Source organism: Cyprinodon tularosa, unplaced genomic scaffold (genome assembly GCF_016077235.1).
Source record: "Cyprinodon tularosa strain WSP-4 unplaced genomic scaffold, ASM1607723v1 ctg408, whole genome shotgun sequence".
In the NCBI taxonomy this organism is placed as follows: Eukaryota; Metazoa; Chordata; class Actinopteri; order Cyprinodontiformes; family Cyprinodontidae; genus Cyprinodon; species Cyprinodon tularosa.
This window is the reverse complement of record NW_024039128.1, coordinates 542,796-560,421: the sequence shown is the minus strand read 5'-3', so window position 1 is coordinate 560,421 and position 17,626 is coordinate 542,796. Positions and strand designations below refer to the sequence as shown.

Sequence of the window (17,626 nt, the reverse complement as noted above, 5' to 3'; positions counted from 1 at the left end):
TCAGTCAAATTCAGGTGCTGAACTATGTGGTCCATATTGCTCTGTTCTTCCTGGAGATATTCCAGAAGAAGAAGATTCTGATGTAAGCCCGACAGCAGGGCGAGTAGCATGAGCAGCAACCATTCAACACAGTACGGCGCCATTGTTGTTGTGATACTGTGTCGCGCATGCGTGTTTAGAGGCGACGCTATGACGCATGCGTGTAAGAAAAAAAAAATGCAGTTAGAGCTTAAAGATGGAAACGCGAAAACGGCGTTTCAAAATCTTCCCACTCTGAAGGCTGAATAAAAAAAAGATCGTTTACAGACCCCCGAAACGCCGGCTTCGTATGGATGAGAGGCTGGTTTGGTGAAAAATGTGTGCGTTTAGGCCAGGGTTTGACTTCGTGTAGACGGGGCCTTAGCCTGAAACAAACTGGCATCAGAACCAGAGCATGCTCCAAACACTTTTCATTACCTTCCCCTGCAACATCAGACCTTTTTGCAGGAATATCTTGATAAGTCATATCTAAATCTTTTATTTAGGCAAACCTATTGAACAACCAGATATCATCATACGGGTCCTAGTTCCTGAGCTGAGAATAGGTCATAACCAGCTTTTCCAACAGGGCAAGGCAGAGCCTATTTATATTGTCCATTCACCAACAGACTCATTTGTATTGCAAAGCTCACTATGTGAAAGAAACGTAGAGAATAATTGGATTTTGTCTGTTTTCGCCTTTTCACGTCATTCAACATTTCAGTTTAAAGAATGACAAACAGTATGACTTCAGTATAGCAGTAACATTTATTCCACCCAAGGAAAAGCTCTACATATGAAGCTACAATTTTAAAAACCCAAGGTGAGTCCTTCCTGCATGTGTGACAGGTATACTTAGTGCAGCGCACACAACGCTCAGTGCTGTGCTTCCTGTTGCAGAGATTGAACACCTGGCCTGCTTATAATAACAATGAAAACATCTTTAAAAAAAAATAGAGTTTAGCACATTTTCCCAAAGTAAGAGTTGTAGTATGATCTAGATGAGGTTATCAATGTGTGCTACAAGTTATGTGGCACTACAATGATCTATAGTGTAATTATTGGCTATTATATGTTTATAATAACAATGAATAAATCTCCAAAAATACAGTTTGGCCTATCTTCCCAAAGTAAGAAAGAAAAGAATGTTAGAACTGTAAATATACAGTCATATGTTTATATAACTAGTTTTATGTATTTATTACTGTTTTCAAAGCTGCACTTTAACATATGAAATTCTCTAGAGCTGTTCTAAATGAAATGTCCTTTTGTTTACACTTGTGTATAAAAATGACAAAATAAATCTGTCTAAGTTATAAGTAATTATTGACTTTTAAATACTCATAATAACAGTGAAACATTTTAAAAAATAGAGTTTAGCACATTTTCCCCAAAGTAAGAGTTGTAGTGTGAACTAGATGAGGTTATCTATGTTTGGAGGCACTACAGTGATCTATAGTGTAGCCATTGCTATTTTTATACTTATTCTAATAATAAAACAGAGGTGCCATTTGTCATTTAGGCTTTGGGAAATTCCTCAAAGTATTATTTTCCAATCCAATAAATGTGGTATGAAAGACATGAGATACACATGAAATGAATGTGATAATAATCCACCTCTCCTTGGTGACGCTTTTGAATATTTCTCTCTGATTAATTTGCAACTTACAGACGGTCCCTAAGCAGCGAGCTCTGCATAGAGTCCAATGTAAATCTCCCAGCATGATAAGAGACTCGCTTTGAGGAAACTACAGTTGTAGCTCACTGTCTGCCTTGCTGTGGTTACGGAGAGGTGTCTGTTTTGTAGAATAAATCATCCAACGACGAGTTAATCTGGAAAAGCCGAATCTGTGCATATTTTGCCAACTTTACTGCAGTCTCATGATGCTGTCTGCACGGCTGCAGCGGAGGAGAGATTGCCTGAGTTATATTTGTCCCCGGTGGTTGGGGACCACTGGAGTAAACTACTAACGTACAACTTACAGGAAGCGGCAGGGTCCCTTCGTTTACTGAAAAGAAACACTTTAACTCATTTTTAGCTTATTAACACAGAAGGAAAACTACACTAGGAAGAAATTTTATATATATATATATATATATATATATATATATATATATATATATATATATATATATATATATATATATAAATATAAAGACATTTAAAAAAAATTACTGAAAGATTATTTCAAAAATTTTAAGCCTTGAAATAATCTGATGAAAATCTGATATAAAATAAATCAGATTTCCTTTGGGAAAATAAAGTTAATCTAATCTAATATTTAAAAAAAAGTGTCCGATTTTTTAGGATCTTCTTGTTTACAGTCTGCGTTTCTTTCCCTTCATGGGAAATAAATACAGTAAAAATATGAATATACATGTGAACAAATGGAGGCTTAGTTTTCCCTGATGCTCCTGAAAGCAGCATTTCCTGCCGTTAGGGCCACAGCAGAACCAATTCTACATCCTAATGACTCTCGATTAATGCTGAGAATTTATCAGCAACAAGAAAAAGTAAAGAAATCAGAAGGAAGCCTTTAACCGGATCCAAGTGTCGGTTTGACGGACATCAGAGCCCAAACAAAGCAGGAGCAGCTTGGGAAAGAAGGCAGAGTTCCTCCTAATTTAGAGCAAATCCTACGACTCGCTTTGCTTTAAACGTTGCTTTTTGTTGTGAATGGATTCTTCACAGAACAGCGATCCGCATCCTGACATGTTCCCATCTAAACAGAACAGGCTTTAAGCGTCAGTCACTGACCTGCTGGGGAAATATTTGTTGCTATTGAGAAGGCAGGCAGCTCCGTCCAGCGTGTGCCTGGTGTAATCAATGGCGGGGCACTGTGATGGCGGCAAAACACAACATCCATCAATGAAAACAAGCTTTCCAGCAATGAAGCAGCGCTTTATGACCCGCAGACGGAGCACACCTCTTTGGGCGTCTTGTGGGCGGCGCATAGGAAGATCCACTGCTCTGTGGCTGTCATCTGAGTGCAGGTGTCAGGATGGCACTCGCTCTGCAGGCGGAGAGAAGGACACAAACGCTTCATCATTTATTTAGTCGGTGATTACTGTCCCACCGGAGAGAGATTGCTTCTATTCATGAATTAAATACAATCAGACTGAGTAAAGGTGAAGTAAAGAAGCAGAATGTTTATTCCAACTATTTCAAAGAGCCTAAAGCAGAGGGTCTGCAAACTGCGGCTCTTTGGACCCTCTACAGCGGCTCTTAATATGAGCTAAAATGAGAGCTAAATTATGTACGACAAAATAAATACCCTTCTTAAAAGCTTTAGGGGTTTTTATAAGATGGATAAGAAGGACATTAAAAGAACCAGAAATAGATTTTGTTTAGAGCCATTTTCCTTATAATTAGCTTTGAATTTATGTGTTTTAATATTATTTTAAAAGCTAAAAATGCATACATAGCTGGTTGTTTAAGAATGCAACTAAAACTTTGCAGCTCTATCAGCATTTACTTGGTCGGACTCTGGGCAGAATGGCTCTTTGGACATGAACGGTTGCGCACCCCTGGCCTAAAGGAAACATGAATCACCTTGGAGAGGAAACAAACCAACAGGTATGCGACCCACAGCTTTAAGGACAGAAAAACTCACCTGCAGCTTAACAGCAAGTCCATTGAGCTCCAGACAGAACTGCCTGTGAGAGAATCAGAGCAGAACACAGAAGGAGAGATGATCAGTCTTTGGCCGTTCTGCTTCAGAGCGTCTCCTGAAACCGGAACCAAACCCGTCTGCTCCCGTTTCCAGGTCCTGCTGCTTGTAGCTAGCGACCGCTTAGCGCGACTACTACTGACCTGAGCCATGATGCATGTGGTTAAAGAATATGGATGACAATCAGAGGGTTAAACATGGACCAGCAGTGAACCCGGTAAGAACCAGTTTCAACCAGATAATCAGCAAAGAAAATCTGAGGTTTAATAAGCAGAAGCTGAGAGACTGAGCAGGTTAGCATGGAGCCCATCCGGCTTTATGCTGGAAGACAGAAACATTCCCGTTTCTTTTTAACAATTATTACCACTATTAGCCGCACCAGGACTGTGTTTCACCTACGGCTGCATCTAACAATTATTTTGCAAATTGATTCATCTGTTGATCATTTTCTCGACTAATAATCGGATAGGCATGGGTTCCAAGAAGAAGATTTTTTGCTAAATTATACAAGATGATACTAAAACTTTTCCATTTCAGTTCTGGATAGAGGATATAGACAGAACAAAATTTTTTTTTTTATCTTAAATGCAAAATTTTTACTTTTTTAATAATGTTGGTGTAATTCCTGCTCTAAGTGTGTGGCTCTATCAGATAAAGGAATTTTTTAGTGTCTCGATACTCAGGTTAACCATTGATCTCTGAATTAGTTGATGATTAATTTAATAATCAAATAATCAGATTAATTGTTTCAGTCCTAGTTTCATTCTTGAAACTTGACATTATTCTGGTTGTATTACAACGTAATTTGATAATATTATGACTTTATTTTCAGAATTTAAAGCAGCATATCTCTCAGTATGATTTTAGATAGAAGTAAACAGAAATTATGCATCCGTCTATATTTACTAATCTTTATTGGAAAGAAGCTGCATCTCTCCACTGAATCAAAAAATCCTATTTTGCATTTTTTTCCAGGTCTGAAATCTTCTTGATTTCATTCATGTTTTGTTTTTTTTGTCCATCTTAAAACCAAAAAATAAATTTAAAAAGTGAACAATCATCAAATATCCGGATTAAAACACCTTTTTCAACATCCAGTAAAAAGAGCTGAACGATAATAATTCTTTCCTTCGAGACTGAAGAAAACCTGTGAGTGAGAAGAACTGTTCTAATCTAGGTTTTATAAGTCTATACCTGTATCAGCATATCAGCAGAGCTCAGCTTATATTCTGCTTTGACTCCACAGTGAAACTGAACCACTGCAGGTTAGATCTGCTGATCTCATAGAATTATGATCATAATATCAATGATTGGATCTAATCTGCGTTTCTTCTTCTCCTCTTGTAAAGTAGCTTCAGCCACGAAGACCAGAAACATCCAACCAGCCATAATTACCGTCCAGCACATAACATCTCCAGAACTTCTCTTCTATATTTTCAGTATTTATGGTTGGAACTGCTGAAGCTTCTAGAACCGCAGGTTAATTATTTAAGCTCGACACATTTAGACTTTCTATGACTATTAAACATTTGCAGTTTAGTTTAACAAGTAGTGATGTTATGAGTAGAGGTGAGTATTGGCATGAGTGTTGCGATTCGATACATGTCGCGATACTTGGGTCACGATACGATATTATCACGATATTGCAGTATCACTATATATTGCCATATTTTCCCCAGCTATCAAAATCAAATAATGAGATAAAACAGCAAGTGCTGTATATTTTCATCTAGGGCTGGGCGATAAAGAAAAAAAGCTTATCGATAAAAAGAAATGCATATTGATCGATATCGATAATTATTGAAAAGATTTGAAACCATATTTTATGTGCAGCTCTGCCTGGACTTTTTATAATATTGCTAAATGATTTAATTTTAATAAAAAACACAAACACAGACTTCGAATTAAATCTTTATTTAACCAACTTTTTTAACCATAACAGAATTGTTTTAAAGAAAAATAACTTAAGAGACCTGAGTTATGTTATTAAATACTGACAAAGAATAAACTAAAGTGACCAGAAAAGTGACCAAAATAAATATAACAAATAAATAAATGCCCCCCCACCGCCACCGCCCCGTTTCCTGCTTTAACCTGAGTTATTACTTTGAAGTTTCTGGCCCCTCAGCATTTTTATCGCAATTGTTAGAACTACGTGGGAAACTGCCCAGAACTGAAAATATATATATATTTTCCGAAGATTCCTCGGAGGAGAGCCGCGGCGGGGCCTACACAGCTCGTACTCCTGCGGGTGTGAGCGGCTGAGATGATAAAAAAAAAAAAAAAAAAAAAGTTGGTTGCGTTATCAGACTTGGTTTTCACTGGTTCCCGACACATTTTCCAGATGACTGTGGTTTGTTTTTTGTCCGACTTGCCATGACTGAAATACTGCCAGACTGCCGAACTACAAAAACCTTTCTTTGAAACAATTTCCTCCGCCTCTCCTTGCTGCATCTTCATGTGCTCTGTGTTGTGGTTTGAGAGGGCGGCGCTTGGTGACGGCGTGCCTGGGTCCGCGATTGTGATTGGTTAGGAGGAAGTATTGACTAGCATAAACCTACATGCTAGGCTACAATGAGAAGGAAGGAAAACTGCGTTTCTTTTTTATCGAACTTTTATCGACCCTCTTTTTTTCTATTGCGCCACACGTCTATCGGTCGATATATATCGTTATTGAATTATCGCCCAGCCCTATTTTCATCAGAAAATATTGATTAGGTATTATTATCCATGTTGATTGGGGTTTTCTTCCACTGCGACTGCCTCAAATACAGATTTGGTGCTGCACGCACAGTTTCTTCCAGAGTGGTGGTGCAGAGGTAGCCCATTTTCCCCATCAATGTTTTATGTAACCATTTAAAAAAAAAAATATCGATACAAAGAACTGAAAGATCGATATTATATTGGGCAGCCGAATATCACGATATATCGCCAAAACGATTATTTCCCACACCCCTAGTTATGAGGCACGCCAAAGTGCGTGTCGAGGTGTGATTTATTTAGGGGCGGGACCAAAAATGATGATGTTCAAAGCCAGGTGACACCAGGTGACCGCATCAGGAAGTGGGATCAAGAACTTCAGCAGTCATTTAAACAGCCTCAGTATTCGGTCAAGATGTGGGAGTTTGTAGGACAGCTGCTGTCAGTCGGATAGAGTTTGGATAGATTCTAAGAATAGATTGGTTGGAAAAACAACCAATCTAGATGGTTTAAACTATTTTGGTTATATAAAACAATATAATGATTAAAATCTGAGCACAGTTGCGATAATACTTAGCAAGCATTTAGGCTAATGTGACTAATTTGTATTTGTTTACGCTGGTATAAAAATAGATTGGGTAAAAGCACAGCCAAATTAGATTGGTTGGTTTAACCAAAAGATTGATTGAACACATAACTTCAAACCTGATTAAAACCAAAAACTGCAGGAAAAACTATAATGTTTGAATAAAAATGACTAACACCGTTCATTTAGCTCATCTTTGCCCAAATTTGCACAAACATTTTCACTGTCTGCTTAAGTTTATTTCATTAAAATGGCAGAAAAACAGTGGGCCTTAACTGATCTTTCTCTTCTAAGAAGTTACACTTAAACACATTTTATTATATGCACCAATCATTAATAATTTCAAAAGTACCTAAATAGGAAAAGAAGAAAAAATATTGCAAAAAAGTCCCAGATACTACTAACTGTAGTTCTGCACTCCACCAGTAGGTGGCGAGGACCAATGAGGCTTCATCTCCTCATCACTATTAACAAGGTAATAGAGGGATTATCAGGCAACGTCACTCTACGTCACTTCCGGCACCAATGCGCATGTCGCCTGCAGAAAGAGCCGCTAACATGTCTTGTTGTGCTGTCGGTTGCACGAACCGTTTTGATAAAAACAATAAAACGCGCAAGTTTTACCGAATCCCATCAACTCGCACCCCTTTCAAGGCAAACAAGAGACGTCTTTGGTTGCAAGCCATCAGAAGAAGCGATTGGAACGAGCAGATGATTAAAAATGCATCAATCTGCAGCGATCACTTTATATCAGGTAAGTCTTATCTATAAAAAAGCTAAACGGCATCGCTGGTTTTACAAACAATGGTTTTACATACAATTATTAAGTATTACATATATAAACGGGATTAATGAATCGTACAAAACACATTGGAGCATAACTAGCATACAAGCTAATGTACCTTGATTCAGTCTTATCAAGTTGCAACTCATCGGGTCAGCCATAAGTTTTATCATTAACATCATCACGTTGTCTGGTCTAAACTTCTCTGTGTGTGCTGTCTTTTCAATTGATTGACTAGTGTCTGTAATAAAGGTTGATGATGATGATGATGATGATGATGATTGCGTCAATACATTATTTGTACAGGAGAGGCATCAGACGACATCGACAGCCCAGACTTTGTCCCGTCTATCTTTCCATACTCAATCCAGCCCGGCAAAGACGGTGTTGCAAAACTGGAGCGGTAAGTATCACATCTGTGTGCTTGATTGTTGTCTGATTACAAGCATGACTCCACATAGTATGACTGGAAGTGCAAAGAAAAAATATTGATATATTGTAGCTATATACAGGTGCTGGTCATAAAATTAGAATATCATGAAAAAGTAGATTGATTTCAGTAATTCCATTTAAAAAGTGAAACTTGTATATTATATTCATACATTACATACAAACTCATATATTTCAGATGTTTATTTTGTTTAATTTTGATGATTACAAATGACAACAAATGAAAATCTCAAATTCATCATATCAGAAAATTAGAATATTACTGAAGACCAATAAAAACAAAGGATTTATAGAAATGTTGGCCAACTGAAAAGTATGAACATGAAAAGTATGAGCATGTACAGCACTCAGTATTTAGTTGGGCCTCCTTTGGCCTGTATTACTGCAGCAATGCGGCGTGGCATGGAGTCGATCAGTCTGTGGCACTGCTCAGGTGTTATGATAGCCCAGGTTGCTCTAATAGTGGCTTTTAGCTCTTCTGAATTGTTGGGTCTGGTGTATTGCATCTTCTTCTTCACAATACCCCATAGATTTTCTATGGGGTTAAGGTCAGGAGAGTTTGCTGGCCAATTAAGAACAGGGATACCATGGTCCTTCAACCAGGTACTGGTAGCTTTGGCACTGTGTGCAGGTGCCAAGTCCTGTTGGAAAATGAAATCTGCATCTCCAAAAAGTTGGTCAGCTGCAGGAAGCATGAAGTGCTCTAAAACTTCCTGGTATGTGGCTGCGTTGACCCTGGACCTCAGAAAACACAATGGACCAACACCAGCAGATGACATGGCACCCCAAACCATCACTGACTGTGGAAACTTTACACTGGACTTCAAGCAACGTGGATGAAGTGCCTCTCTTCTTTTCCTCCAGACTCTGGGACCTTGATTTCCAAAGGAAATGCAAAATTTACTTTCATCAGAGAACATGACTTTGGACCACTCACCAGCAGTCCAGTCCTGTTTCTCTTTAGCCCAGGCAAGACGCTTCTGACGCTGTCTGTGGTTCAAGAGTGGCTTGACACAAGGAATGCGACAGCAGAAACCCATGTCTTTCATACGTCTGTGTGTGGTGGTTCTTGAAGCACTCACTCCAGCTGCAGTCCACTCTTTGTGAATCTCCCCCACATTTTTGAATGGGTTTTGTTTCACAATCCTCTCCAGGGTGCGGTTATCTCTCTTGCTTGTACACTTTTTTCGACCACATCTTTTCCTTCCCTTCGCCTCTCTATTAATGTGCTTGGACACTGAGCTCTGTGAACAGCCAGCCTCTTTAGCGATGACCTTTTGTGTCTTGCCCTCCTTGTGCAAGGTGTCGATGGTCGTCTTTTGGACAACTGTCAAGTCAGCAGTCTTCCCCATGATTGTGTAGCCTATAGAACTAGACTGAAAGACCATTTAAAGGCTTTTGCAGGTGGTTTGAGTTAATTAGCTGATTAGAGTGTGGCACCAGGGGCCATCAATTTGGAACCTTTTCACAATATTCTAATTTTCTGATATGATGAATTTGAGATTTTCATTTGTTGTCATTTGTAATCATCAAAATTAAACAAAATAAACATCTGAAATATATGAGTTTGTATGTAATGTATGAATATAATATACAAGTTTCACTTTTTAAATGGAATTACTGAAATCAATCTACTTTTTCATGATATTCTAATTTTATGACCAGCACCTGTAGGTTACCCCGGTTAAAGGTCAGAGCATGTAGTTTTTATTAGACATCTCATATGGAGAGTTGGGATGACTGAGCATGTGATTTGCATGGACTTGAATTTAGGAGATAACAACTGTGGAACTGTTTTGTTTTTTTGGGGTTTTTTTGCACTAAATGATTGTTCTCTCCTGTGTGTTTCAGATATAAGAGAAAAAGAAGAAGGGATGCAACCCCCAGCAGGTGTCCAGAAGATGGACATCAGTGTACACCCTCTTCCATCTCTCCAACTGAGTGTGGAATAGAGGCTGGTGCTGATCTATATAATGGTATGAAACCTTATTACTAACCTGACCAAGACGGCCTGCAAACTCATTTGGATTTTTATAAAGGGACGTAGATCTGTGTGTTCCTAAATGTTAACATATTAATTATTTTTTAAATTTTTAAATTTTATTTCAGTTTAACATGGGAACAAAGTCAGAATTCTGACTTTAATCACAGAATTCTGACTTTATTCTCAGAATTCTGACTTTTTTCTCAGAATTCTGACTTTATTCTCAGAATTCTGACTTTTTTCCCATACTATACGGAAAAAAAAAAAAAAAAAAAACAGTTAACTTTTTTTTTTCCAGTGGCCCTTATCCTCTTCCGTACTAGTGGGATTAATCAGTTAGTAATGTTCATATTTGTTGCGAACAGGTATTTGCCCACAGTGTGACTTATCACCCAGAATGTAACCATTTGTTTTTTGTAAAGATAAGAATGTAAAATTTGTATTTATTTTTCAGAAGGTATGGTCCCAAAGACTGTCAATGATGACCTCCAGCTGAAGTACAGCCAACTTCATACAGAGTGTGATAACCTGCCTGAGGACATCAACAAACTGAAAACAGAGAATGAACAATTAAAAGAAATGCTCGGGGCTGCACAGTTCTCTTTTGCGTCACTGCAGTGTAGAGCAGCACAGGTGCTGTTTTTCACAGGTCTAACCAGTGCCCTCTTTAATTGGGTCCTGCAGACGATTAAGGAAAGTGTTGAGGTCATCCGTGGCTCTCTGACCCTAGAGGATCATCTTTTGGCTGTACTCATGAAACTCAGATTAGGACTCACCAACAAGGATATTGCATTCAGATTTAATGTTAACGAATGTGACATCTCTAAAATCTTAAGAAGTTGGCTGCCTATTATGTCTCAGATTTTGAAACCTTTAATCAAGTGGCCAAGTAAGCATGCTATTTTAAAGAATATGCCAAAATGTTTCAAACCTAAATACCAGCGTTGCAGGTGCATTATTGACTGCACAGAAATTTTTATTAACAGACCAACAAATTTAACAGCCAGAGCCCAAACATATTCAAATTATAAGAGCCATAACACGGTTAAGTATTTGGTTGGCATGTCACCTGCAGGAGCAATTACATTTCTGTCTGCAGGTTGGGGTGGGCGTGTTTCTGATAAACAACTTACAGCCGAGTCTGGATTTTATGACCTTCTACAAGTAAATGATGAGATACTAGCAGATCGTGGTTTTACCATTAGAGATGAGCTTGCCTTGCGTGGTGCTACCCTGAGGATCCCTCACTTTACCAAAGGTAAAAAGCAGTTGTCTGCTCAAGAGGTGGAAACATCGAGGCGTTTGTCCAATGTTAGAATACACATTGAAAGAATAATAGGGAGATGGAAAACTTTCCGAATTCTTACTACTGTTATTCCTTTATCACAGGCGGACCTGTTAGATGACATTGTAATTGTTTGTGCAGCATTGACAAACATTTGTAAATGCATAGTCCCTAGAAAATAAATTAAAAGCCCTTAATTGAATTGTGCCAAAATTAAGGCCTTAATGTTGTTAACATCTATGAATTGAGGTTTAAATGTCATTGAATATTATTTTTTTTGAAAAAAATGATTGCCTAAGTATTTTCACTGCATAAGCTCATTGAACATTCAAAAGCTGTGGTTTAAAACATTTTGCAGCAGTTTTGGTTCAAAATGTGTGTTGTATCCAGTTTGCTTTTGAATATTGAGATTTTTCCTCATTCCTCTGTTGTATGATATATTTCAAAATCTTAAATGAAATATGCAGATATTTTGCTTTGTGTTTTGCCATTGAAAATAAAACAATTCAATCAGCTGATACCTGTGTACACCCTGTGTAAATATTAATAAAGTATTCAAGAGTCAAGGAAACATTGAAATATATTTATTCTTGTGCATGTAACCAATAATAAAAATAACAATATTAAACATTCTTGTCATAAGATGCACACTGAGAAGCTTAGTGCATACTTTGAAACATAGAGTTGTAACTGTACCTGTGCTTACCATTCAGAGTGCATTTTTTCTAGTTTTTCTGTTTTTTGCACTGATCACAATACCATTCTTTAGCCTTTCTTTTTACTTTTGCACATTCGTAGTGGAAATGCCTATTGCACTTTGCACAAGTGGGAATGAATGTCCAGCCACTGAATTTTGGGCCATTTTTTCTCGTCATTTATCCACTCACCGGCATGTAACGCGTATGGGTCATTAAGACGTATTGCATTAACTAGTGTTAATTTAGCAGCATAACTTATTTTATCACTAGGTGATAAACTGTTGTAGTACGCTGACAACATCGCTAGCTAGCAGATCGCAACTGCTGAATAACCGCGTATAATCACAACATTCAACCAGACGCTTCAAAGGACCCGGCACTTTTTGCAGTCAAGATGCGCGCGCATCCGCCGTGTTGATAAACAAATAATCCCTCTATAAGGCTGTAAAGTCATTAAGAAAATAAAAGTTGGTCCTTTAAATGTAAAAGCAGGAGATTTTTTATAAGAAGCAGCCATTTTTTCAGTAGATTCAAATAGTAATCTGGTGTTTATGAACATTAAGTATGTAACAAGATTTTAACTTATCACAAGTGGTTTGATTAACGTTTTTAACGTGGCAGAATCAAAGCTTAGGGCGTTTAAAAGGCAAATGGTTTCTTTACCTGAGGTGCTCATACTTCCAGACGCCTTCATCCTGACCCTCAGGAGGCTCCAGGATTTTATCAATGTTGGAGCAATCTGACCTGATGTTCTGCTGGATGTACTGGGACAAAAAAGGGGACAATATGTTATTTAAAACAAAAAAATTCAATACAGGTCATCTATTTTTCTTTAATGGCTATTCAGCTTCATCTAGCTGCAGTTGAACCTAGATAATGACACAAGCATCCAATCATTCCAGTTTTAACCCTGATCTGAAAAACAATGGCTTTCCGCTTGATTGTTTTCACCCCAACAACGGCACCACAGTATAACCCAATTGTTTACAGGGGCAGGATTATTAGTCTAGAGTGGGCCTGAAACTAAGGATTATTTTGCAAACCCATTAATCTGTCAATTAGTTTTTCGATTATAATCGGATAGCAAAAGATTCTTTAAAGAAGACGTTTATGAAATTAAACTAAGTGAAACAAAAAATGTTCCAGTGGTCGAGTTCTGAGAAGAGAATCTTAAACATTTGTTCTTTATCTCAAAGACAAAATTTTATTGTATTGTTTTTTGGTATAATAATAATAATAATAATAATCTCTTGGACACGCCCCCTCCTTATCTGCATAATTAGGCAGAAATGCAGACAGAAATGTAAAAAGGGCAGGAATAAATAGTGGCGAAGAAATAACTAGGGTAAAATAATACAAAGGAAGAATAAAACAGACAAAAATATTATAAAATGCACATAAATAAATACTTAAAAATATAGGTAATTAAACACTGTATAATTTAATTTCTTCCACCATTTATTTTTTTATTTTATTTTGGTGGCAATTATTTGTATGCTTATTTATTTATTGAGCATTTATTTATTTATGTTTTTATTTTTAAATATGGCAGAGTTGGTCTTCCATACAAATGGGTTGCTCTGTCGGCTAAAGGATTATTTTACAGTCTCTATACTCCAGTTAACCACTAATTGATTATTAAATTAGTTGACGATTATTTCAACAATCAATAATCACGATTAGTCAGACTGACTGTTTCAGCCCTACTTGACTCTTTCCTTTATTCCAGTTAAATAAAACACTGAGCAAGACCTTTAACCCCACGCTGCTCCCCGGGCGCCCCACGATGGCCGCCCACTGCTCCCCGAGGGGATGGGTTAAATGCAGAGGTTAATTTTTCCAATGTGGGATCAATAAAGTTCAATTTTTTATTTTTTTTTCCCAAGGAACCATCATTTGTAGATTGCAAACTACCTGACGCGTGTCTAACAAGCTACCTGACGCGTGGCTAACAAGCTACCTGACGCGTGGCTAACAAGCTACCTGACGCGTGGCTAACAAGCTACCTGACGCGTGGCTAACAAGCTACCAGACGCGTGGCTAACAAGCTACCAGACGCGTGGCTAACATGCTACCAGACGCGTGGCTAAAATGCTACCAGACGCGTGGCTAAAATGCTACCTGACGCGTGGCAAACATGCTACCAGACGAGTGGCTAACATGCTACCTGACGAGTGGCTAACATGCTACCTGACGAGTGGCTAACATGCTACCTGACGCGTGGCTAACATGCTACCTGACGCGTGGCTAACATGCTACCTGACCCGTGGCTAACAAGCTACCTGACCCGTGGCTAACAAGCTACCTGACGCGTGGCTAACAAGCTACCAGACGCGTGGCTAACAAGCTACCAGACGCGTGGCTAACAAGCTACCAGACGCGTGGCTAACAAGCTACCAGACGAGTGGCTAACAAGCTACCTGACGCGTGGCTAACATGCTACCTGACACGTGGCTAAAATGCTACCAGACGAGTGGCTAAAATGCTACCAGACGAGTGGCTAACATGCTAGCTGACGCGTGGCTAACATGCTACCAGACGCGTGGCTAACATGCTACCTGACGTGTGGATAACAAGCTACCTGACCCGTGGCTAACAAGCTACCTGACCCGTGGCTAACAAGCTACCTGACCCGTGGCTAACAAGCTACCTGACATGTAGCACCTGGGCCTTTTCCTACTTCCTGATCCAATTGTTGAAACATCATCTGCTTGAAGGTTTTCTGTGTTTTTGTTGTTTTAGTGGATAGCACATTTTTCAAATGTCTGTGGGACTTCCTGGTTGGAAGAGTGTGAGATTTGAGGGTGATAACAGGAAGGCTGAACAGAGAAGGAAACTTTATTCTGCAGTTAATCTTCAGTTATCCCTCAGAAATACACAGCATTAAATTCAAGTTTTCCAGCCTTACTAATTTGCCAATTTCATTTGAAAAACAATGTTTAAAAACCCAACTCTTCTCTTTGCTGGTAAAGATTCTCAGTCATCCAGGTCATAGTCATTCCAAAAAAGTAAAAACCGATCCACTGGACTTTGTTTCCTAGTTTGAAGACGTTTCGCTTCCCATCCAGGAAGCTTTTTTTGGCTGTTTCTAAGCCAAAACAAAGCTTTGTTTTGGTCCACTCTATATAGCCTCAAACTCAAAGCTTGTCTGATATTTTGAATTGGAAAAGCTTCCTGGATGCGAAGAAAAATGTCTTCAACTCCAGAAACAAATCAAGTGAATTTTCTTTTTTATTTTTTACTTTTTTGGAACTCTTCTCTTGTTAAGAATATATTTGGAAAACCAATATTGAATCTGGGTTACAGGAGCTTCTCTGTCACATATCCTCTGCTCCTGAACCTGAAAAAGCTCTTATTAACCAGGTTCCTGCAGAAACATGATGGTTTCCACTCTTTAAACACACATGTAGAAACATCAGAGGAGATTCTGCTGATTTCTGATCTAAACCTGAAAGCTAGAAACCAGCAGATCTCTTTCCCTTTGCTTTAACCGCCTCTATGTTTTTACATCTAATTTTCAGAAGTGTTATAATAATTATATTCAGGTCTGAGAGTTAAAACTTGGCGTTTTATTTTGAAGGATTGATCCCAGAGTTTGTTTTGATAGATAAGTTTATTCCTCACTGCTCTGAACTCCCTTCATTCCCCAGAATAAGGACCCATTTCCACACACCTGCTGAACAGCCAGCGTGCTGTCCATCTCCTCAAAGGATTCATCAGGCCAGTTGTAGAAATCCTGCAAATCAAAGGATATTTAGAGTTAGCAGTTAGCACTGAGGCACAGGTTAACTATGCTAGTTAACTATGCTAACTAGCGCAGCTAGCTGTCAATCCTTCAGCAGTAAATATCTGCCCTCAGCAAATGTTTCACCTAAAGTTAGAGTGAATTCTTACTTCTTTACGCTGCCTAGCTAGTTTACCTGACAACGTAAACAAGGACGAGGCTACTTCCTGTAAAGGTAAAATGAAAGTCACGGTTGAGTTTCTGAAATAAAAAATAAACGACCTTAGGAAAGAAAACATCGATAATTAAATAAAGCAGCGATTCTAGGATCCAGATCCAGACAAAGTGAAGCAGAGCAGAGAATCAACCCCTCAGACAGCTGATCAGCCCAGCAATTAGACGGTGAGCGAAGCTAACTGTAGCTAGCCGAACATTCCAATGACAGAGCGATGTTTCCCAGCGGGCTCTCATCGGACAGAGGCGGGGAAACACAGCACGTCCCTCCGGGTGTCAAACAGTCCGCTGAACGGGCTGGATGTGGTTTGATCCCAGGGAGCTGAAACCAACCTTAGCCTTGGTTCCAGGCCGATTCCTCCTGAGAACTGCAGCTCCCTCCGCCATGACCATCTCGACAGAATACCCGGATGTTCGTCAGCGGCGAGGAAAGCGGAAACGGTTCAGGCCATGGCGGCGAGAAGGAGCACAGAGAAATCACAGAGAAATCAACCCGTTTATCAACTGTTTCTATAGCAGTGGAAAAAGAGAGAAAGAGAAACTCCAATGGCCAAACAATTTAAATTTATTTCAACAGAAAATAAACTTTCCACCAAATAAACCCGTCGGTATATGTAAAATTTAATGTCAAAGGGTTTGAAGACGTAAAAATAATTTTCCATGCCCCCTCTCCTATTGCACCTAAAGTAACTTTGACTAACCTTCCTGTTTTTTTATCCAATATTCACACAAAATATATATATATATATATATATATAATATATTAATATATTTTTCCCATCTTTAAATTGACTGTAAGTCATAGTTTTCTATCAAGGAAAGCCTTCAGAAGATTTTTCTGTCCTCATCAAATTTCCCCCAGAGGTGTAATCTGACAGATTATTCTTTTGCATTATAGCTGTTTTTATTGTGAATGTAAAATGCAGTTAAAAGAACATCAAAAGATAACCTTAAAAGTGTGGCGTGCATCTGTTTCTATCCCCCTGAAATCCTGACTTTGTTGAAATGACTTTGGGCATTTAGAGGAACGTCCCTGACAACGCCAGCTTTGTCCACCTGGGAGGAGAAACCACCACCTTTGTGTTTCTTCTGGGATTTCTTATTTTAGCATCATCCATTGTCCAATAGATCAGGCCAGATTCTGTTTTCCTGTATCTCCTCAGCATGATGCTGCCACCACTATTTTTAACACAGTTTGATCAGGGTTGTTGCAGGCAACTTTAGATTTTTTCAGAAGATATAATTTCATCCAACGTTGCTTTTGGATTGGACAGTAAGAGCATATTTAAGACATTTTATATTTTTATAACTGGAAATGTTTAATCTAGTGTGGTAACTTTCCCTTGATCAGGAAACGTAGAGCAAATCAACTTAAGCCTTAAGGGGCGTCATTTTGTCAAATGTTGGCACTGAAAATATTTGGGATCAGACGTTCAGATCTCAGTTGCAATGTTTTTCCGTTTTTGTAAAAAAAATAAAATGATACATAACC

General features: G+C 38.5%; 1 protein-coding gene across 2 annotated transcripts in view; it reads right to left on the bottom strand.

Annotated features, from left to right (window-relative positions):
* The window catches only part of LOC119792029 (MOB-like protein phocein), a 29,136-nt gene that overhangs the window by 6,790 nt on the left and 4,720 nt on the right, over window positions 1-17,626 (bottom strand). The window contains exons 1-6 of one of the 2 annotated variants that reach the window (XM_038298476.1): window positions 16,468-16,602; window positions 15,850-15,912; window positions 12,840-12,940; window positions 3,633-3,675; window positions 2,946-3,032; window positions 2,777-2,856 (exon numbers count right to left, since the gene is read on the bottom strand). In XM_038298476.1, the coding sequence (XP_038154404.1) occupies window positions 2,777-2,856; window positions 2,946-3,032; window positions 3,633-3,675; window positions 12,840-12,940; window positions 15,850-15,912; window positions 16,468-16,527 (434 nt within the window). In that variant the 5' untranslated portion in view covers window positions 16,528-16,602. Of the gene's footprint in view, window positions 1-2,776; window positions 2,857-2,945; window positions 3,033-3,632; window positions 3,676-12,839; window positions 12,941-15,849; window positions 15,913-16,467; window positions 16,603-17,626 lie in introns of those variants that run through there. The other variant, XM_038298478.1, reaches the window with a different exon arrangement.